Below are 24,715 nucleotides of genomic sequence, written 5' to 3'. Positions count from 1 at the left end.
CGAGGAATGAGTGCCGATTATTGTTTTAGTAAATGCTGTCATCAGCTCGTCATTTAGCTTATCCTCAAAATCGTAAAATGTCGGAAATTATATATAGGTTCCTTTTCTCCATATTAATTGAATACATAATCAATAGATTAATATATTAATAAAAATGCATCCAAATAAATTATTTTTGCTTTCCTAGAAGTGGCACAACTTTATTCGGCTTATAAAACAATCGACATACGTCTTCGTTACTAAGGTATTTATCGACCAGTCCGATATGTTTTTGACGTTTTCGAGCAATGCCATCGCCATTTATAAAGTACCAACGGCGATTAATTTATATGAGGGGCTGTGGTCTTTATTTACGCGTCATAAAAAGAAGTGTATTTTCTTTTTGTTGAAAATTTGTTTTCATAAAAATAATTGCAAGGAAATAATAACGCAAGTGTAAATGGTTAGTTAACGTTCGTTGAGGAAAAGTACAATAAATCAGTTATTATCAATTGAAGAACCTGTAAAAATTAATGAAAGTGGGACACACAGCTGCACCAATACTAAAAAGGAAATGCTATGATGAGAAAAACGTGAAAAAGGAGAAAACCTGCCAAGCAAATAAATTCGGTTCGGCAATTCTTGCATTTTATTGAATTCGTGAAAAATATAAAAAGATAATTATTTTATTATTTAATATTCATTGAGTGTCATTCTTCTAAAGCAATTCAATGTCCGCGTTTGGATGGTTGTGCATTTTGGTTCGTGTTTAATTGTTCGTCGTTTTTAACATCGTTTTATTGCTACATAATTTACATGTATGCTAAACTAGTTTTGTTTGTCGTCAACAGACTGGTAAAGGATTTGACACAATTTTGAGGAAAAAATATAATTTATGAATCTTTTAATATGTCCCAGTGTTCTTGAATTATGATTGAAATTGTATTTTTCCTGAGAATGGAGAAGCGCAAACAGAACGCCACATTTCTCCGCTTTCGTACACGATATTGCCAGACTAAAAATATTCATTTATTGCTCTCAAAATTTTGTGCGGGATAAGTTTTTCATGCATACAAAACTAATTCTTTCGTTTTTAACAGATACTCTGTGCTAAGCCTTTATGGCTATTTGTAAAATGAACGAACTGTAGTATATTGTATGCAGTGTTTTATAAAAAAAAATTAAAATATATTTGACTAGTAACTCGTTTTTGGCGTTTTTAAAGTTTTCTTGAAAGTTGTCATCACTGTTTACGCTTATTTTTACTGTGCCGCGTTTATGGCTTTTGTAAGAACTGTAAATTTGCTCGTGTTTGTGTGTGTTTTCTTTCTTGCTACAGCTAAATTTTCTTTGTATTGCTACGTTTGGTTTGTTGGCATGTCAGACATAAATGTATCGAATGATTTTTTTTCTCGTGTGTAAAATTTGTTCGTTTTGCTAAGTTTTGATGTCGGAGCTATTTGTTGCTGTTGTTTATGCGCATCTGAAGGTTGGGTGAAGATGTGCAATCGATATATTTTTCATAATATACAAATGCAATTGCTTGTTCGACTATTGAATCGACGTGCAAAGGCTTGAATATAGCAAATAGAAATCCAGTCGTAATTATTTAATGATAAAAAGTTCACGCTAGTCTTATCCAAATCCAACTAAACAGCATTTACTATTTTGTATTGTGTCGTGTGTTATAGTGGATATTCGATTTTCCTCGTAACGTTTCGTCTTTTTTCGTCGTTTGATGTTTTGTTCTCTATGTGCTTATTCATCTCTTCCTTTGCCTTTCGACCATATTTAATGCACGAACAATTCATTTTTCGCATCGAATGGATGTGGTATGAGTAAAATGTAACTGTGTTTGTATTTTCAGACAGTCAAATATGTATGTGCAGTGTGTTTTGTAAAATGGGATTTTGCAAATGAATGTTTGCTCCAAGTCGTGTGGCTTACATGACTGTGCTTGTATTGTCTGGTTTCGCATTGTCTTGATACCCAAAACCCATGTGCGTATTATTGGGATTTTGTTTTAACTTTTACTTTTTGTCAAATTTTGGTACATTGTTCGTTTTATATTGTAAAAACATAAGGTCGGTTAAGTTGCGGATAGCAATGTTTATTGGATATACAGAGGCGTATAGCATCCATTGAACTTGTCCAAACAAAAATGTTATATTCTCTTTAATTCGAACAAGGTCAGAAATATTGCTTTGTCGATTTTTTATGCAAAAAAAACGACTCTAATGGCCAATAACCAGATGAAAATGTGTCTTTAAACTAATTTCTTTATATTTGTTGAGATATCTAAATTTTATAGATGGTTATCCATATACATGTAAAATAAACAAGAGACGTTTGAGCACCATTGTACAGATTATTTTTTAGTTTTAAATGAAAAGTAGGTAACAATCTTTAATGACAATAATTGACAATTTTAAGTAGCGGATATTTGTTACCGTTAAGCGAAGAAATTGTGGGCATCATTTGGAAGTTCTATTATCGAATTGAGCTTTCAGCAACATTATATTCTATGTTGTATTTAAATGTAAAGCACAACACATCCAAATCATTTTGTTCAATTCATATGCAATATTAAGATTTGATGTTAAAACAATAACATGCAAATATAAATATAATCAATAACAAGACTATTTCCACAGATACTGTATCCTGAAAAAAGTAATCTTCACGTAAACAAGCTGTTAAAAGTTGTTCATCAATACAAAGGTATTATAAACTAGCTAGCAAAGAAATTTTTGAAAAGGATTTCCATGTTTATATTCATGTCATAAGGTAAGACAAAAAACAAAAAACAATTTGCACATATTAATATTTTTTCTTTGCAGCTTGTCAAGTCGTATGGATAATAACCAAATTATTGCGTAATGATGGTGTATTTGCACCGGTAGATATTATCGTTTCAACACCAGAAAGCCCGCCGTAATTGGTAAAAAGTAAGGACATCCGTCCAGGAGTACTGGGCACAATACGTTGGGAAAAATCAAAGTTATTCACACTTAAGCAATGAGTGTTACAAACCGAAGGAAATCGACGGATTCGGAAACAAATTCTGCAGCTCGCGCAACAAACGACGATCAACGCCATCAACAATTGTTATCTTATATAAGTTGCAGACAAGCAGCTACTGCTTCGAAAAGAAATAATAGATCAGGCATTGAAGAAGACCAAGAGCAATTAGTGACTTCGACTTCAACGGATATTTTATTACCTTTGCAGGCTGAAGGTGAAGGAGAAGAAGTATCCATTGATTTGGAAACAGTGGTTACGTCTTCAGTGCGAATTAGCAGTACCTCGAACAATTATGGTAATATAGCAGACTCTTTAGAGGAATTAAATTTGCCATCGACATCTGGCAATGCAAGAGCAGAAACCCAATTTTCATCTTTAAATCGTGTAAATGCTAAGATCATTAACCACCGATCAATGAGACCTCTATCCAATGAAATGGGAACCAATGATAGTAACGTGAGAGTCGTAAATGACACATTGGTCAGAGTCTCTAACCGTAGTCCTACAGACGGCAATGCTGGTTTAAATGATCGTGATGATCAATCAACTTCTTCAAATAATAATGTTGTGGGTTCCTTATCCCATGGTGATAAAAATAAAATCAAACTTAAACTGCCAAAACTGACAGCTAGCGAATCTCACGATACTGCATCAAATGATGAAGATATACGCAAAGTGGAACCCCTAAAAATAAATTTACTAAGCACGCAGCATCACAGCACTAATAATGCTCATCACACCCCTAAAATAATTTTTAAACCAATTATGAAGGAACCCGCCAATGAAGTTTTAATATCGTCCGAAGAATGTTCCTCATCAGCTGAGGATGAAATAGTTTCTAACATAAACATTAGTGATCCCCACATTTTACCGAAGTTAACCATTCGATCAAAAAATGAGGACAATGGTTCCTCACATACAACGGTGGTTCCAAAGCTAACTATCAAAATCAACGACACGACCTCGATTGAAACTCAAAATTCAACATCGGCTGCTAACACACCACCATTACCAAAGTTAACCATTAAGACAGGAACAGACGGTCACACCGAATCTATTATTTCGAATATTTCTCCTGCTTCATCGACAACATCAGCATCTTCATCAGTGGGCTCGTCGTCCTTAACGTCCCCAGCTGTTCCTAGTTCACCTGCAGTATCAACAACATTAACTTTACCAAAATTTACTATAAAGCCCCTGCCAAAAGCAAATGAGCAACCTTCTATACCCAAATTTTGTATAAAGACTAATATGCTGTGTACGGAAATGTCAGAGGATTCAGCACTTTCAAAAATACCCAAATTGACTATAAAAACTGGACAGGAACATGCAGTTATTATTACACAACGAAATGATCACATGAATGCGGCTGGAATACCAAAGCTGACAATAAAAACGAAGTCCTTGGATATTCCAGATGATACAAGCGCAGACACTGGCAGTGCTGTTATGGAAAAAATTCCTAAACTTACAATAAAAACCAATATGCCAAATGAAACATTAAAGTCCAATAAAATAAAAGGTACTCCAGAAGCATCGCCTGACAATATTATTTTGGAATCACCTAAGCAACAGGCTGTGCCTAAGATAACAATAAGCAGACAATCGCTTCAAATGGATAAGCAGTTTGATAATAGAGAAGGTGTGACGAAAATGACAATAAAGTCACTTAATCATTCAGACTTTTCAATAAAATATCCATTGAATCGACCGTCCTCAACTGAAGAAAGTGGTATCAGCGATGATGCAGAGCAGGAAGATTATGAAACAGAACATAATAAAACTGTACCAAAACTAACTATAAAAAATTTGGGATCACCTCAGCTCAAAATTGTGGCCGATGCACAATCAGATTTAAATAAAAATGCTAACCCCTCAATTGCTACTGCTGAAGTAGACGATTTTAGTGATCTTTTGAATGTTGAAAACGTTGGTGAAGAGTCAAGTAACTCCCAAGAGTTTTGTGGGTTTAATGACCAACTTGTCAATGACTGTTCCGCTCACATTGCCATGGCTAACGAAAGATCTACTAACATACATCGTAATTCCGATGATATGGATATTGATGAGAGTCTTAAAATGCAACATGAACCACAAATTTTCCAAAACGCCTCCCATATGAAAGATAAGCCGCCGTCTACCACACATGAAGCGGAATGCAACGGCGGCGGGACATTAAATGAATATCCTAAAACTGAAAATATTATCGATACTGTGGATTTAACTTCTTCTGCAGGGAGTTCGCCAGCTCAACTTAGTCAATTTGATTACAATGACGATGAAGAAGAAAGAAAATCTACTGCTTTATGTAACGACGTAGTGCCTTCAACAAGCATTTTGATGGAGCGACTGCAAAGAGAAACATCAGTTATAAAAAAAGTTATTGCTGAAGGCAGTCCAATGGACAATACCCCAACACTACCTATGGCAAATCCTGCGAACAATTCATCAACTTCACTTAAATACCCTCAGTTAACGGAACGGCTACTTACTAATGGATCGACGCTCGATAATTTAGCCACGAGTCTTACACAATCTAATAGCAACAGCGAGGAGAATATTATTGATTCTATAGAAATCCTCGATTCTCCTGAATGCAGCTCTCAAAATTCGTCTGACGCCCAATTTGATAATACCTGTTCTACTAATGTCAACAAGGAAACTCAAAATGGGTTGCGTTACACAAAAGAGGCTCACCTTCTTGCCATGAATAACAACAATGTAAGCTTGAAAAGACAGGCGTCTCTTGATAGTGAAAATTCAAATCAATTTAATATAAATGTAGGCAATGGGCTAAAAGAACTGCCCTCTAAATTGAGAAAATTAGAAAATGACAATTACAACACAGGCAAAACAGTCAGTGAAAGTAACTCTACACATAGAGAAAACTTCGATGAAAATTTCGAGCAGGATACGTCCACCCCTGTGTTAGAAAATAATCCATTAAATATTTCAACTATTTCACAAACTGGACTTCCTATCCATCAGCGGTTGCGAAAGCAAAAACATGAACATTTACTACCCATTCCAGCAGACGAAGTTGGCAACACAATACAATCTAACTCTGAAGATGATGTTCAGTGCCAGAATGATAATTCGACACCTATTATTAAGAAAAGAGGTCGACCAAAAAAATCAGATGTTGCTGCGATTCCGTCAAAAACCAAAGAAGAAACAACCACAAATGTAACGGCAAATGCTGTTGACAATAAATCACGAAGAGTTCAATTGTTACGAAAGCGATTAGCAATAGATATGGTAGACGCCGAGCAACCAATAGTAGCCACTGCTCTAGTTGATTCTGTTAAAGATGGCGAGGGTGTAATCGAACATCAAAATAATGTGGATGCTGCAAAGCGTGAAAGAAATTTAAGAACGCCTTTGAGAACTTCAAGAAGAAGTAATACACCAAATACCCTCCAAATTGAATCCCGACACGCCACCGGGAAGCTAATAGCCCCTCTTGATGGCAGGAGAGCGGTAAAAGAAATCGAAACCGAAAGTGACTTTAACCATTTTCTAGAGTCAAATTCATCAGTATCATCTGTTAGCTCTCACACTTCGTCCACAGCAAACGTCAACACAACAACTATCTTAAATAGTGCAAGCACCTCTATGCCTTCACAAATCGATTTGACAATGTCCTCTTCTTCAAGTAGTAGCAATGGTAGTACAACGAACACAATAACAACAGTCGAGGCAACTTCCATGCTTCCTCCCACAACGATATTATCGTCTGATCCTCTGCCGGATGTTGTGTTTCAGCCTAATGATTTTTCTTCAATGATGGCAACCCAACAACTGAACGAATCGTCTCTTTCTGTACACACGAAATCACGATTTGAAGAATCGCAAAATGAAGAAGTACAAGGTGAATTTAGCGGTGCAGACAATTCAGAAGGTCAGTATATTCAAAATTAATTGATTAAATAATTCATTAATGAAATATTTACAAACATATGTTTGTATTCAGACGATTCCACAAGTTCATCTACTACTTTATGCCGAGGTAGAGGTCGTCTTCGGGGAGTACGAGGCGGACGTACTCCTGGACGAGGTAATCGTCCTCATAATTTGGGTCGGGGTTCCACCGGAACGGCAAAATCAATAGCTATGAATAGGCCGCGATGTGTAGGTGCCCTAAAGCACACGCCAGACCCAGAGAGGATAAAAGGATTGTATAGTCCGGTAAGTAGATTTAAAAAATAACATTACGTTCGTAACTTTATGCGCATTAATTTCATCGTAAATATTTGTTAACGTGTCAATGGCCACATAATTTGTTTCGATCTAACCTATTTACAAAATTGCTACTTTGATGGGATGTAGCCAGAGATCTTCTGGAGTGAGTTGGGTAGGTTTGGCTGTGCAATTTAAGAGATGCAGCGTACCGTGCGGACCTGTATCACACGTCGGGCAGGTTGTTTTTATAATATACTCATAAAAATGACGCATTCAACAATAGGGGCTTCGGACCTTAACACATAAAACAATCGCAGACAATAGAAAAGATTCAATGTTACCAAGTTTTTACTGAATATATTAGAAATGCGTTGTAAAGAAGAAATTTACTTGCAATCGTGTGATCGACGGTATATGCAACGGACTGTTTTCATGCTACATACTTATACAAATTGTAAACTTTAAGCATTTTACATTAATAGTGTTTCGAAATATATTCTTCGGACAGAAATGAACATAAACCCCTAGTTATTATTATGTTGCAGAATATTTAGGCTTAATCCCATAATTGTTTTTATTTTTTTATAAAAACAAGGTTGTTTGTATTATTGAAGAAATATAGTAATGTTTACCCGTGGATGAGGAAGGAAATATCGTGGTTTCAGCAACAAATCCTTATCAGTTCCCTTGGTTTTGTCTGGGGTATACATTAAGAGTTTTTGAAATATACTCATACAATTGACGTATTCAACAGTTGATACTTCGGACCTTAACACTTAAAACAATCGCAGACAAAGGAGGAGATTCTAAGTGGCCGTTCTGCACCGAAGAACTGCTTACTGAGCACAAGTTTTTACTGAATATGTTAGGAATGCGTTGTAGATTCGAGTTGATACTTCGGACCTTAACACTTAAAACAATCGCAGACAGAGGAGATTCTTGTAAAGAAGAAATTTACTTGCAATCGTGTGATCGACGGTATATGCAACGGACTATTTTCATGCTACATACTTATACAAATTGTAAACATTAAGCATTTTACATTAATAGTGTTTCGAAATATATTCTTCGGACAGAAATGAACATAAACCCCTAGTTATTATTATGTTGCAGAATATTTAGGCTTAATCCCATAATTGTTTTTATTTTTTTATAAAAACAAGGTTGTTTGTATTATTGAAGAAATATAGTAATGTTTACCCGTGGATGAGGAAGGAAATATCGTGGTTTCAGCAACAAATCCTTATCAGTTCCCTTGGTTTTGTCTGGGGTATACATTAAGAGTTTTTGAAATATACTCATACAATTGACGTATTCAACAGTTGATACTTTGGACCTTAACACTTAAAACAATCGCAGACAAAGGAGGAGATTCTAAGTGGCCGTTCTGCACCGAAGAACTGCTTACTGAGCACAAGTTTTTACTGAATATGTTAGGAATGCGTTGTATATTCGAGTTGATACTTCTGAATATGTTAGGAATGCGTTGTAGATTCGAGTTGATACTTCGGACCTTAACACTTAAAACAATCGCAGACAGAGGAGATTCTTGTAAAGAAGAAATTTACTTGCAATCGTGTGATCGACGGTATATGCAACGGACTATTTTCATGCTACATACTTATACAAATTGTAAACATTAAGCATTTTACATTAATAGTGTTTCGAAATATATTCTTCGGACAGAAATGAACATAAACCCCTAGTTATTATTATGTTGCAGAATATTTAGGCTTAATCCCATAATTGTTTTTATTTTTTTATAAAAACAAGGTTGTTTGTATTATTGAAGAAATATAGTAATGTTTACCCGTGGATGAGGAAGGAAATATCGTGGTTTCAGCAACAAATCCTTATCAGTTCCCTTGGTTTTGTCTGGGGTATACATTAAGAGTTTTTGAAATATACTTAATCCCATAATTGTTTTTATTTTTTTATAAAAACAAGGTTGTTTGTATTATTGAAGAAATATAGTAATGTTTACCCGTGGATGAGGAAGGAAATATCGTGGTTTCAGCAACAAATCCTTATCAGTTCCCTTGGTTTTGTCTGGGGTATACATTAAGAGTTTTTGAAATATACTCATACAATTGACGTATTCAACAGTTGATACTTTGGACCTTAACACTTAAAACAATCGCAGACAAAGGAGGAGATTCTAAGTGGCCGTTCTGCACCGAAGAACTGCTTACTGAGCACAAGTTTTTACTGAATATGTTAGGAATGCGTTGTATATTCGAGTTGATACTTCGGACCTTAACACTTAAAACAATCGCAGACAGAGGAGATTCTTGTAAAGAAGAAATTTACTTGCAATCGTGTGATCGACGGTATATGCAACGGACTATTTTCATGCTACATACTTATACAAATTGTAAACTTTAAGCATTTTACATTAATAGTGTTTCGAAATATATTCTTCGGACAGAAATGAACATAAACCCCTAGTTATTATTATGTTGCAGAATATTTAGGCTTAATCCCATAATTGTTTTTATTTTTTTTATAAAAAACAAGGTTGTTTGTATTATTGAAGAAATATAGTAATGTTTACCCGTGGATGAGGAAGGAAATATCGTGGTTTCAGCAACAAATCCTTATCAGTTCCCTTGGTTTTGTCTGGGGTATACATTAAGAGTTTTTGAAATATACTTAATCCCATAATTGTTTTATTTTTTTATAAAAACAAGGTTGTTTGTATTATTGAAGAAATATAGTAATGTTTACCCGTGGATGAGGAAGGAAATATCGTGGTTTCAGCAACAAATCCTTATCAGTTCCCTTGGTTTTGTCTGGGGTATACATTAAGAGTTTTTGAAATATACTCATACAATTGACGTATTCAACAGTTGATACTTTGGACCTTAACACTTAAAACAATCGCAGACAAAGGAGGAGATTCTAAGTGGCCGTTCTGCACCGAAGAACTGCTTACTGAGCACAAGTTTTTACTGAATATGTTAGGAATGCGTTGTATATTCGAGTTGATACTTCGGACCTTAACACTTAAAACAATCGCAGACAGAGGAGATTCTTGTAAAGAAGAAATTTACTTGCAATCGTGTGATCGACGGTATATGCAACGGACTATTTTCATGCTACATACTTATACAAATTGTAAACATTAAGCATTTTACATTAATAGTGTTTCGAAATATATTCTTCGGACAGAAATGAACATAAACCCCTAGTTATTATTATGTTGCAGAATATTTAGGCTTAATCCCATAATTGTTTTTATTTTTTTATAAAAACAAGGTTGTTTGTATTATTGAAGAAATATAGTAATGTTTACCCGTGGATGAGGAAGGAAATATCGTGGTTTCAGCAACAAATCCTTATCAGTTCCCTTGGTTTTGTCTGGGGTATACATTAAGAGTTTTTGAAATATACTTAATCCCATAATTGTTTTTATTTTTTTATAAAAACAAGGTTGTTTGTATTATTGAAGAAATATAGTAATGTTTACCCGTGGATGAGGAAGGAAATATCGTGGTTTCAGCAACAAATCCTTATCAGTTCCCTTGGTTTTGTCTGGGGTATACATTAAGAGTTTTTGAAATATACTCATACAATTGACGTATTCAACAGTTGATACTTTGGACCTTAACACTTAAAACAATCGCAGACAAAGGAGGAGATTCTAAGTGGCCGTTCTGCACCGAAGAACTGCTTACTGAGCACAAGTTTTTACTGAATATGTTAGGAATGCGTTGTATATTCGAGTTGATACTTCTGAATATGTTAGGAATGCGTTGTAGATTCGAGTTGATACTTCGGACCTTAACACTTAAAACAATCGCAGACAGAGGAGATTCTTGTAAAGAAGAAATTTACTTGCAATCGTGTGATCGACGGTATATGCAACGGACTATTTTCATGCTACATACTTATACAAATTGTAAACATTAAGCATTTTACATTAATAGTGTTTCGAAATATATTCTTCGGACAGAAATGAACATAAACCCCTAGTTATTATTATGTTGCAGAATATTTAGGCTTAATCCCATAATTGTTTTTATTTTTTATAAAAACAAGGTTGTTTGTATTATTGAAGAAATATAGTAATGTTTACCCGTGGATGAGGAAGGAAATATCGTGGTTTCAGCAACAAATCCTTATCAGTTCCCTTGGTTTTGTCTGGGGTATACATTAAGAGTTTTTGAAATATACTTAATCCCATAATTGTTTTTATTTTTTTATAAAAACAAGGTTGTTTGTATTATTGAAGAAATATAGTAATGTTTACCCGTGGATGAGGAAGGAAATATCGTGGTTTCAGCAACAAATCCTTATCAGTTCCCTTGGTTTTGTCTGGGGTATACATTAAGAGTTTTTGAAATATACTCATACAATTGACGTATTCAACAGTTGATACTTTGGACCTTAACACTTAAAACAATCGCAGACAAAGGAGGAGATTCTAAGTGGCCGTTCTGCACCGAAGAACTGCTTACTGAGCACAAGTTTTTACTGAATATGTTAGGAATGCGTTGTATATTCGAGTTGATACTTCGGACCTTAACACTTAAAACAATCGCAGACAGAGGAGATTCTTGTAAAGAAGAAATTTACTTGCAATCGTGTGATCGACGGTATATGCAACGGACTATTTTCATGCTACATACTTATACAAATTGTAAACTTTAAGCATTTTACATTAATAGTGTTTCGAAATATATTCTTCGGACAGAAATGAACATAAACCCCTAGTTATTATTATGTTGCAGAATATTTAGGCTTAATCCCATAATTGTTTTTATTTTTTTTATAAAAACAAGGTTGTTTGTATTATTGAAGAAATATAGTAATGTTTACCCGTGGATGAGGAAGGAAATATCGTGGTTTCAGCAACAAATCCTTATCAGTTCCCTTGGTTTTGTCTGGGGTATACATTAAGAGTTTTTGAAATATACTTAATCCCATAATTGTTTTTATTTTTTTATAAAAACAAGGTTGTTTGTATTATTGAAGAAATATAGTAATGTTTACCCGTGGATGAGGAAGGAAATATCGTGGTTTCAGCAACAAATCCTTATCAGTTCCCTTGGTTTTGTCTGGGGTATACATTAAGAGTTTTTGAAATATACTCATACAATTGACGTATTCAACAGTTGATACTTTGGACCTTAACACTTAAAACAATCGCAGACAAAGGAGGAGATTCTAAGTGGCCGTTCTGCACCGAAGAACTGCTTACTGAGCACAAGTTTTTACTGAATATGTTAGGAATGCGTTGTATATTCGAGTTGATACTTCGGACCTTAACACTTAAAACAATCGCAGACAGAGGAGATTCTTGTAAAGAAGAAATTTACTTGCAATCGTGTGATCGACGGTATATGCAACGGACTATTTTCATGCTACATACTTATACAAATTGTAAACTTTAAGCATTTTACATTAATAGTGTTTCGAAATATATTCTTCGGACAGAAATGAACATAAACCCCTAGTTATTATTATGTTGCAGAATATTTAGGCTTAATCCCATAATTGTTTTTATTTTTTTATAAAAAACAAGGTTGTTTGTATTATTGAAGAAATATAGTAATGTTTACCCGTGGATGAGGAAGGAAATATCGTGGTTTCAGCAACAAATCCTTATCAGTTCCCTTGGTTTTGTCTGGGGTATACATTAAGAGTTTTTGAAATATACTCATACAATTGACGTATTCAACAGTTGATACTTCGGACCTTAACACTTAAAAGAATCGCAGACAAAGGAGGAGATTCTAAGTGGCTGTTCTGCACCGAAGAACTGCTTACTGAGCACAAGTTTTTACTGAATATGTTAAAAATGCGTTGTAGATTAGAGTTTTTCTTGCAAGCATGTGATCGTCGGTATATGCAACAGATTCTTTTTATACTACATACTTATATAAATTGTAAACATTAAGGAAAAGTTTTGCATTAATAGTTTATTCAAATATATTCATATAAATGACACATTCGAGGGTGGGTTCTTCGGACCGTTGTCTAAAAAATTGACATAAACCCGTAGTTATTTTGATGTTGCATAAAAGTTAGGCTTAATTCCATAATTGTTTTTTTATATAAACATAAGGTTGCTTTTATTATTGGAGAAAAATGGCAATGTTTACCAAGGGATTAAGGAGGTAATACCATGGTTTCAGCCACCAATCCCTATCAGTTCCCTTGGTTTTTGTCTGGGGATATAGGTTTTGAAATATACTCATACAAATGACGCATTCAACAGTAGGTACTTCCGACCTTAATACTTAAAACTATCACAGATAATGGAAGGGATTCAATGTGACCTATCTGCAACGAAGAACTGTTTACTGACCTCGAGTTTTTACTTAATATTTCCGAAATGCATTTTAAAGATGAATTTTACTCACAAGCATATGATCAGCGGTATATGCAACAGACTGTCTTCATGCTTTATACTTATATAAATTGTAAACATTAAGCAACAATTTATACCGTTGTCTAAAAAATGAATATAAACCCAAGACTTGATACCGTAGTTATTTTGATGTGGCAGAATAGTTAGGCTTAATCCCATAATTGTTTTTTTTTTATAAAACAAGGTTGTTTTTATTAATAGAGAAAGGTGGTAATGTTTACAAGAGGACAAGCCACCAATCCTTATCAGTTCCTTTGATTTTTGTCTGGGGATATACATTAATAGTTTTTGAAATATACTCATACAATTGAGGTATTAAACAGTAGATACTTCGGACCTTAACACTTAAAACAATCGCAAACAAAGGAGGAGATTCTAAGTGGCCGATTTGCAAAAGTTTTACAATAATAGTTTTCTCAAATATATTCATATAAATGATGTATTCAAGTTTGGGTTCTTCGGACCGTTGTCTTAAAAATGAACATAAACCCGTAGTTATTTTGATGTTGCAGAATATTAAGGCTTAATACCAAATTTGTTTTCTTTTTATAAAAACTAGGTTGCTTTTATTATTGGAGAATTATAGTAATGTGTACCCGTGGATGAGGAAGGAAATATCATGGTTTCAGCAACCAATCCTTATCAGTTACCTTGGTCTTTGTCTGGGGTATACATAAATAGTTTTAGAAACATACTCATACTATTGACGCATTCAACAGTTGATACTTCGGACCTTAACACTTAAAACAATCGCAGACAAAGGAGGAGATTCTAAGTGACCGATCTGCACCGAAGAACGGTTTACTGAGCACAAGTTTTGCAAGCATGTGATCCGGCGGTATATGCAACAGACTCTTTTTTACTACATACTTATATAAATTGTAAACATTAAGCAAAATGTTTACATTAATAGTTTATTCAAATATATTCATATAAATGACACATTCGAGGGTGGGTTCTTCGGACCGTTGTCTAAAAAATTGACATAAACCCGTAGTTATTTTGATGTTGCATAAAAGTTAGGCTTAATTCCATAATTGTTTTTTTATATAAACATAAGTTTGCTTTTATTAGTGGAGAAAGATGCAAATGTTTACCAAGGGATTAAGGAGGTAATACCATGGTTTCAGCCACCAATCCCTATCAGTTCCCTTGGTTTTTGTCTGGGGATATAGGTTTTGAAATATACTCATACAAATGACGCATTCAACAGTAGGTACTTCCGACCTTAATACTTAAAACTATCACAGATAATGGAAGGGATTCAATGTGACCTATCTGCAACGAAGAACTATTTACTGACCTCGAGTTTTTACTTAATATTTCCGAAATGCATTTTAAAGATGAATTTTACTTACAAGCATATGTCGGCTGTATATGCAACAGACCGTCTTCATGCTTTATACTTATATAAATTGTAAACATTAAGCAACAATTTATACCGTTGTCTAAAAAATGAATATAAACCCAAGACTTGATACCGTAGTTATTTTGATGTGGCAGAATAGTTAGGCTTAATCCCATAATTGTTTTTTTTTATAAAGCAAGGTTGTTTTTATTAATAGAGAAAGGTGGTAATGTTTACAAGAGGACGGACAAGCCACCAATCCTTATCAGTTCCCTTGGTTTTTGTCTGGGGATATACATTAATAATTTTTGAAATATACTCATACAATTGACGTATTAAACAGTAGATACTTCGGACCTTAACACCTAAAACAATCGCAAACAAAGGAGGCGATTCTAAGTGGCCGATCTGCAAAAGTTTTACAATAATAGTTTTCTCAAATATATTCATAAAAATGATGCATTCAAGTTTGGGTTCTTCGGACCGTTGTCTAAAAAATGAACATAAACCCGTAGTTATTTTGATGTTGCAGAATATTAAGGCTTAATCCCAAAATTGTTTTCTTCTTATAAAAACAAGGTTGCTTTTATTATTGGAGAAATATAGTAATGTGTACCCGTGGATGAGGAAGGAAATATCATGGTTTCAGCAACCAATCCTTATCAGTTACCTTGGTTTATGTCTGGGGTATACATTAATAGTTTTAGAAATATACTCATACAATTGACGCATTCAACAGTTGATACTTCGGACCTTAACACATAAAACAATCGCTGACAAAGGAGTTGATACTTCGGACCTTAACACTTTAAACATTCGCAGACAAAGGAGGAGATTCTAAGTGACCGATTTGCACCGAAGAACGGTTTACTAAGCACAAGTTTTGCAAGCATGTGATCGGCGGTATATGCAACAGACTCTTTTTACTACATACTTACATAAATTGTAAACATTAAGCAAAATTTTTACATTAATAGTTTATTCAAATATATTCATATAAATGACACATTCGAGGGTGGGTTCTTCGGACCGTTGTCTAAAAAATTGACATAAACCCGTAGTTATTTTGATGTTGCATAATAGTTAGGCTTAATTCCATAATTGTTTTTTTATATAAACATAAGGTTGCTTTTATTATTGGAGAAAAATGGCAATGTTTACCAAGGGATTAAGGAGGTAATACCATGGTTTCAGCCACCAATCCCTATCAGTTCCCTTGGTTTTTGTCTGGGGATATAGGTTTTGAAATATACTCATACAAATGACGCATTCAACAGTAGGTACTTCCGACCTTAATACTTAAAACTATCACAGATAATGGAAGGGATTCAATGTGACCTATCTGCAACGAAGAACTGTTTACTGACCTCGAGTTTTTACTTAATATTTCCGAAATGCATTTTAAAGATAAATTTTACTTACAAGCATATGTCGGCTGTATATGCAACAGACCGTCTTCATGCTTTATACTTATATAAATTGTAAACATTAATCAACAATTTATACCATTGTCTAAGAAATGAATATAAACCCAGGACTTCATACCGTAGTTATTTTGATGTGGCAGAATAGTTAGGCTTAATCCCATAATTGTTTTTTTTTTTATAAAACAAGGTTGTTTTTATTGATAGAGAAAGGTGGTAATGTTTACCAGGGGACAAGCCATCAATCCTCATAAGTTCCATCGGTTTTGTTCTGAGGATATACATTAATAATTTATGAAATATACTCGTAAGATTGACACATTCAACAGTAGCTACTTCGGACCTTAACACTTAAAACAGTCGCAGACAATGGAAGGAATTCAAATTGACCTATCTGCAACGAAAAACTGTTTACTGAGCTCGAGTTTCTATTGAATATGTTAAACATGCGTTTTAAAGTAAAATTTTACTTCCAAACATATGATCGGCGGTACATACAACACACTGTTTTCATACTACATACTTATATAAATTGTAAACTTGAAGCAAAAGTTTTACATTAATAGTGTTTTGTAATATACTCGTAAAATGGCGCATTCAAGTGTCGGTACTTCGGACCGTTGTCTAAAAATAGTACAAAAATCGAGGACAAGTAGCTTATTGTTTGAAAATAGTTGAACAGATTATTTATATTTTTAGTAACTGAATATTGAATAAATATTGCTTCGTTCTTCACGTTGTAGGCACCCCAAGTATTCGAAGAGGATACCAGAATGAGCGCTGATTTATCACATTCTAGCATGCAGCCACAGTCTTCGCCACTGCATACAAGGTATACAATCAATAAATTATAAAATAATTATAAAATTGTAACTGAAATGATGTGACAATTTTAAACCATTTTCCAGCCAACCGGATTTTTATACTAATGAAGAATCCCAATCCTCTGTGATAAGTAATAACAGTATCTTGGATTCAAACATTTCTTTTTCATCGCAAAGTGCTTCTACTGCTAGGAAACCCATGAAAAAAAAGAAAATGGAAGTGTGTGTTGCAGAAGAGTAAGTAAGCCGATGTAAAAACGTCCAGAGTTCTACTAACAATCAATTGTTGTTATTTCTGTTTTAGTGCGGAGTTTACGGTTGCCTCTATAGCTGAATATGATTGGCCACCACCAAAGGGCTGTTGTCCATCAAAAAATCGTGACACTTTTATGATTCAGGAACAAGTTGCCATGTACTTGGGCATAAAAAGCTTCAAACGGAAATATCCCGAATTGCCTCGGCGTCAAATAGACATGGAGGAGCGAAATTGGCTGCAAGAAAAAGGTCTGGTAACTGAAAAAATGTGCGATTTGGGTATAACAGCTGTATGGGCATCCGATATTTTGGACATTATGTATACCGACTTTTATGATAAATATGAAGAGTATAAGGATTTCGTGAGACAAAAACATTTGCGAGAAATAGAAGCTAAGCAAAAGTCCTTGGGTCTCAATGTAGCTGGAAGGGGCTTACAAGCACGTGAAAGAGCGTTATTATCTACCAGTAAATGGAACTCATATTTCAACCGAACGTAGGTATTTTAATGTATTATTTCTGACAGAATATTAATGAACTATTGTTTCAGTCGCAAAGATGAACGTTTGTCTTTCCTCGATTTACAAACGTTAGTGGTTAATAAACCCTGCCCACGCACTGCTCCGATTTCGACAGTAATTAATCGGCCGGTTGCGGATGCTGTAGCATTAGCTGCTAAAGCTGAGAACATTGCGGAACCTCCTACTCTTCTGCAGCCACGTATTTGTGAACCTCGAAAACCAAGGGATTCTCATTACCCACTATCTCTGGTTCCTGGCCAATTTTGTGAGAAGTATTACAATTACTCAGCACTGGAACTAAGGTATCATATCAAAACATACATCTAAAGTGTAGGACGATTAAAAAAATATTTCTAAATATCCTTATACAGGAAAGTACCACTAAACACAATTTTGGAACTTCCATTTAAACTCTGGCAAGATAATGGGCAGGAAAATAACAGCTCTGATACGGACTCCGCAACCGAAAGTGTTGATAATAAAGTTGACCTGGTGGAATCAAGAACATTGTCAACAAAACGGCAAAACAAACGATGTGCACGTCTAAATCGTCCTTATGAAAATAGTTTTGCCGAATTTAAAATACCACCAATACCAGGTACTTCGGCATCGACAAGGAACTCTAGTGGTTCATCTTCGTCAGATGAATCATCCTCAGAAAGTGTAAGTAAATATAATTTGGTTACAAGCAGGATATAAAAATTTGTGCATATGTTCATGTCCGCAGGATTCCGATTCTTCTTGTTCATCATCGTCATTGTCGTCAGAAGATGTTTCGGATGAAGAGGATTCCCCGGCTATCTGTGCGGTTTGTTTGCGCCCGCATAATCGCAATCTGAATGACATGCCAGAATTGTTTGTGCAATGCTATACATGCCGACGGAAAGGTAAGGCAGTTAAGTAAAGCAAACAATGCCTTCTGTTATTTTCAATATATGTTTTTCAGTTCACCCTAGCTGTATTGAGATGCCGCGGCGGATGACACTCCGTGTTCGCAATTACAATTGGCAATGTGCTGATTGTAAGTGCTGCATTAAATGCAAACAAAAACAGGATGGAAATAAAATGTTATATTGTGAACAATGCGATCGTGGTTTTCACATATATTGCCTTGGAATAAAGGCGGTGCCTGAAGGTAAGAAAATGATCTTTCACAGTGTAGTACATATAGATTCTAACTTCGAATTCTACTCTGATTATATTAAATCTAAAGTATACTTCATTTTGCGTAAAATATGTTCTAGTAGTTTTTATTTTCCTACTTGGGTCAAAATAAGAACTACTCATACATTTTTGATGCCACAGATCCTTTATGTCATTGAAGTCTCAACAGGGACATCTGAATATAATTTGTTGAAATGGAAACGTAATCTAAATAGTGTAGCTAAGTTTGTCTAAGCTGAACATTCGTGAATATATTTCGTCTTTTCTAATCTATTGTATATTGATCTGCATAACATGTTGTACCATAACATAACATATATGTTAAATAGAATTATCTATGAGCTCATATATCTTTTAATATTATTACTTCTCTGTTCGGAAAAACTGTACTTTTACATCACCAGCTTTTAGAAGGTCATTTAGTATCCACTATGTCCTTAAGAAATACTCGGATATTTATATGTTTCAAAATTAAGTAGTGTTAACTAGAATGGATGTAGTTCATAAAAGCTTTTTTTTGTTTTGCAGGTCGTTGGAGTTGCAATCGTTGCAGTATTTGTATGAGATGTGGGGCAACCACGCCGGAAGGCATACCATCCTATAATCAGTTGTTGAACTCTCCAAGTGGAGATCAAGGTAAACAGCATCGCCATAAAAGGCTCAAATGGGTCAATGAATATCGCGTGGATCCGATTACAAAGGTTAAAGAACATACATCTATGCTGTGTGTTCCGTGCGCCAAAATGAAAGCGACAAAGAGAAACCAAGCATCATTTCACAACATTTCAAATGGACTTGCTCTTTCTCCAGGTGCGCGCGGTAGTGATCCAAGTAGTTCACCTGGTGTAGTATCTTCGATGACACCAACATTGAGTGCAGATGCAGCGTACACGGAAACCACAACGGAAGACACTGCGAGTAGCATTGGGTCGAACGTGAAACCAAGTGAGGAGTTAAGTTGTTCAGAGAAAAGTGAAAGCGGTATGCTTTTGACAAACTCTAAAAATGCCCCTCCGCCAGTAGTTGCCTGAGTGGGGGTTATACGGTGGCATTTTCCCAAGCCGCAGCCACCGAAGCAATCACCTTGTTCTTCAACGAATTTATAACAGACTAGTTCTAATGAGGAAGAACTTCGAAAAGAGCGCAGGTTGGGCAACAGAATATAGTTTTTACTTTAATATATTTATGTATTTTTTATTTTATGCGAATTAAAAATGGAAAAGTGCATTTATAAACATTACCAATTGGTTTGTTTTGTGGAAAAGAAAGTATATATGTAAATTCAGAACATGTTTTTGACTGATCTGTACGAATAATTTTTCTGATCCCCAAAATTGTATATTAAGTCACACAAATTACTTTTAATAAAATATGATAGTCCTTTCTAACAAATCAACTCGTGGTTTAATACTAGGACATTGATTAGCATCTCAAATCGAGAATAGCCAGAAGGAAAGTGTGCGAAGAATTTGCAGACATTCAATACAATAAAAGCCCAAAAAGCCAAACATTGATGTGAGAACTCCACATTTATTTTCTACGATCAATATTTTACAACCACAATAAAGCTTTAATCATAATATACTGCATAAACAAATATGAGGGAAGTTTATTTTGTACTTACTGGAGATGTATGTAAACCCCAGGGCAATATGGCTGGTGGTATTTTAGGCGGTGGCTTTTTCTTGGAACAGGAACAGTCGGTGCGAATTTCGATGAGTATGATGTTAATTTTATATGAAAATACAGTAATTTGGCTTTGGTGGATGGATAAAATGGAAGTTGGTTTGTTATAATAATCATTTTAATAATTTGGAGTAATTTTTCTTTTGGATGTTGTGTTATTTAGATGGTTTTTTTCAGTAGAACACTTGTTGGATTTATGTAAGGTGGTTTTCTGGGGCTTTGGCTTTTTCTAGGAAGAGGGGAGAGTCTGGGAAATTCTCTTTTGGAACACTGATGCTGGTTGTATTTATACACTCAGTTGATTCTCACAGATGGTTATTAAAACGGCCATAAGCCATTGTAGCACCGTGTCGGAACTATGCCATAGGTTGCTAGGGAGGTTAGTCCATTGGTGCGAGTATGATAGACTAGATGCATTACGGCCATTAGTCATCTAGTGGTGAAAACTTAAGATCATATATGGCCCGCACAATGGTTTGTGGTGTGTTGTCTCTACAACAACACACAACCAGTAAGTTCAAAAGTAGGGCGGGGCCGACTATATGATACCCTACACCACTATGCGTATTTAGTAGAGCTGCCGTAAAAAAGTGTTTATATTGGGTATTTAAGTGACGTAGATCCTACCTAATAACATCGCAGTACTGTGCATAAAATTATTTCGATAAGGATTATGTTAAAATATATTTATTAAAGCAATAGGTATACCGGACCGAGTTTCACTAAACGGTAAAATTCGGTTGAATATGAAAAACTATTCAATTTGGGCTGATATTACATATATGGTGAGCAATAACCGTAAAATCGGATGAAGATGTATATCGCAGCTATATAAAAATTTTAACCGATCTCGATAAAATTTGGAATACGTATTTTCAAGCGATATCTGATGCTCTGTACCAAATACCACTCTTGTAGAGTGCATATTACGCATTTGAGGAACTTAAAAACCCAAATCGGATGAAACACATAAATTTGAAGTACTTGCTTCTACACTGAATTCGGCCGGATGTGCCCAAATGTAGGTCATTTGGACAGATATTGGTCATTGGGTTTGAAGATATATATGGGAGTTATACCTATTTTCACCAATCTCATTAGAGTTCATCCGTGGGCCAAACAAACCTTGTTTGCAAAATTTCATCTCAATCGCAAAAGTACATGGGTAGACGGACGGACGAACTGACATGCATATGGGAGCTATATCCTAATTTGATCCGGTCTCGTTTAAATTTGACAGAGGTATTTTCGAGATCCATAAGTTATCTAGTACCAAATACAATTCTTGTAGAGTGCATACTACGCGTGTGAGGGACTTTAAGCCCCAAATCGGATAAAACATATATATGGGAGCTATAGGTATATCTAAACCGATTTTCAAAAATTTTATGTATTTGCTTCTAGCCTTAATTTGGTCGGATATGGCAAAAATCAGGTCATTTGGACTGATATTAACCCGAAATATCTAAACAGATTTACACCAAATTTGAAGTACTGGTTTCTAGGATGAATTCACTCGGAACTGGCAATATTCAGTCCATTTGGATTAATATTAGCCATTGGGTGATATTGGCCGAAATCGGTTGAAGATTTATATGGGAGCTATATACTAATCCAATCCGATCTCGATAAACTTTGACTGAGGTATTTTCGAGATTCATAAGTTATTTAGTACCAAATATCATTCATGTGGAGTGCATATTATGCGTGTGAGGGACTTTACCACCAAATCAAATAAACCATATATATGGGAGCTATAGCTATATCTAAACCGATTTACACCAAATTTGAAGTACTGGTTTCTAGGATGAATTCAGTCGTAATTGACGACATTAAGTCCATTTGGGTTGATATTAGCCATTTAGTCCACAATAAACCTGAAATCGGATAAAGATATATATAAAATCTATATCCTAATCTGAACCGATCTCGATAAAATTTGGAATACATATTTTCAAGCGGTATCTGATGTCCGGTGCCAAATATCATTCTAGTGAAGTGCATATTACTCATGTGAGCGATTAAAAACTCCAAATCGGATAAAGCATATATAAGGTTGCTATAGCCATATCTGAACCGATTTCCCCCAAATTTGATGTATTTTCTTCTAGACTGCATTCGGTCAGATGTGCCAAAATGCAGGTCATTTGGACAGCCGAAATCGATTGAAGATATATATGGGAGCTATATCTAAATTTGAACCGATTCTCACCAACTTCAATAGGGTTCGTCCGTGGGTAAGAATTGTTTGCAAAATTCCATCTCAACCGGATAATAAATACGACCTGCATTTTGTTCACAAAAATACACGGACAGACGGACGAACTAAACCGATTTACACCAAATTTGAAGTACTGGTTTCTAGGATGAATTCAGTCGTAATTGACGAAATTCAGTCCAATTGGGTTGATATTAGCCATTTAGTACACAATTAACCTGAAATCGGATAAATATATATATATATATATATATATATATATGAAAGCTATATCCTAATCTGAACCGATCTCGATAAAATTTGGAATACGTATTTTCAAGCGGTATCTGATGCCCGGTGCCAAATATCATTCTAGTGAAGTGCATATTACGCATGTGAGGGACTTAAAACTCCAAATGGGATAAGGAATATATATGCTATAGCCATATCTGAACCGATTTTCCCGAATTTGATGTACTTGCTTCTTGACTGAATTCGCTCGGATGTGCCAAAATGCAGGTCATTTGGACAGATATTGGCCGAAATCGGTTGAAGATATATATGGGAGTTATATCTAAATTTGAACCGATTCTCACCAATTTCAATAGAGTTCGTCCGTGGGTAAAAATTGTTTGCAAAAATTCAACTCAATCGGATAATAAATGCGACCTGCATTTTGTTCACAAAAATACACGGACAGACGGACGAACTAAACCGATTTACACCAAATTTGAGTACTGGTTTCTAGGATGAATTCAGTCCATTTGGGTTGATATTAGCCATTTAGTACACAATTAACCTGAAATCGGATAAATATATATATATGAAAGCTATATCCTAATCTGAACCGATCTCGATAAAATTTGGAATACGTATTTTCAAGCGGTATCTGATGCCCGGTGCCAAATATCATTCATATTGAGTGCATATTACGCGTGTGAGGGACTTTAAGCAAATCAGATAAACCATATATATGGAGCTATAGCTATATCTAAACCGATTTACACCACATTTGAAGTACTGGTTTCTAGGATGAATTCAGTCGTAATTGACGAAATTCAGTCCATTTGGGCTGATATTAGCCATTTAGTACACAATAAACCTGAAATCGGATAAAGATATATATAAAAGCTATATCCTAATCTAAACCGATCTCGATAAAATTTGGAATACGTATTTTCAAGCGGTATCTGATGCCCGGTGCCAAATATCATTCTAGTGAAGTGCATATTACGCATGTGAGGGACTTAAAACTCCAAATCGGATAAGGCATATATAAGGGTGCTATAGCCATATCTGAACCGATTTTCCCGAATTTGATGTACTTGCTTCTTGACTGAATTCGCTCGGATGTGCCAAAATGCAGGTCATTTGGACAGATATTGGGCGAAATCGGTTGAAGATATATATGGGAGTTATATCTAAATTTGAACCGAGTCTCACCAATTTAAATAGGGTTCGTCCGTGGTTAAAAATTGTTTGCAAAATTCCATCTCAACCGGATAATAAATACGACCTGCATTTTGTTCGCAAAAATACACGGACAGACGGACGAACAAAACCAATTTACACCAAATTTGAAGTACTGGTTTCTAGGATGAATTCAGTCGTAATTGACGAAATTCAGTCCATTTGGGCTGATATTAGTCATTTAGTACACAATTAACCTGAAATCGGATAAAGATATATATGAAAGCTATATCCTAATCTAAACCGATCTCGATAAAATTTGGAA

The 24,715-nt window shown here is 34.9% G+C and overlaps 1 protein-coding gene across 2 annotated transcripts; it reads left to right on the top strand.

The window, feature by feature from the left end:
• The first annotated feature begins 306 nt into the window (after positions 1 to 306).
• On the top strand, positions 307 to 20,489 carry LOC101893239 (supporter of activation of yellow protein). 2 transcript variants are annotated; one of them, XM_059123864.1, is made up of 12 exons: positions 307 to 442; positions 2,634 to 2,766; positions 2,820 to 6,904; positions 6,977 to 7,191; positions 17,077 to 17,165; positions 17,242 to 17,394; positions 17,462 to 17,908; positions 17,963 to 18,235; positions 18,305 to 18,596; positions 18,661 to 18,820; positions 18,880 to 19,068; positions 19,626 to 20,489. In XM_059123864.1, the coding sequence occupies exons 3-12, from the start codon at positions 2,998 to 3,000 to the stop codon at positions 20,126 to 20,128; spliced, it is 6,228 nt and encodes a 2,075-aa protein (XP_058979847.1). In that variant the 5' UTR covers positions 307 to 442; positions 2,634 to 2,766; positions 2,820 to 2,997; the 3' UTR covers positions 20,129 to 20,489. The 2 variants fall into 2 exon arrangements, with proteins under 2 accessions (XP_058979847.1, XP_058979848.1); XM_059123865.1 differs by having other exon boundaries at positions 337 to 609.
• The last annotated feature ends 4,226 nt before the right edge of the window (positions 20,490 to 24,715 follow it).

Source organism: Musca domestica, unplaced genomic scaffold (genome assembly GCF_030504385.1).
Source record: "Musca domestica strain aabys unplaced genomic scaffold, Musca_domestica.polishedcontigs.V.1.1 252, whole genome shotgun sequence".
NCBI lineage: Eukaryota > Metazoa > Arthropoda > Insecta > Diptera > Muscidae > Musca > Musca domestica.
Note: the sequence above shows the minus strand (reverse complement) of the source record. Positions and strands in the feature narration are given on the sequence as shown.

Bases quoted from the DNA above. Each gene is read 5' to 3' on its own strand.
- LOC101893239 (XM_059123864.1), top strand. From the start codon at position 2,998: ATGAGTGTTACAAACCGAAGGAAATCGACGGATTCGGAAACAAATTCT. The intron at 7,192-17,076 runs GTAAGTAGATTT...TTCACGTTGTAG, and splicing joins TAAAAGGATTGTATAGTCCG to GCACCCCAAGTATTCGAAGA. The intron at 19,069-19,625 runs GTAAGAAAATGA...TTTGTTTTGCAG, and splicing joins AATAAAGGCGGTGCCTGAAG to GTCGTTGGAGTTGCAATCGT.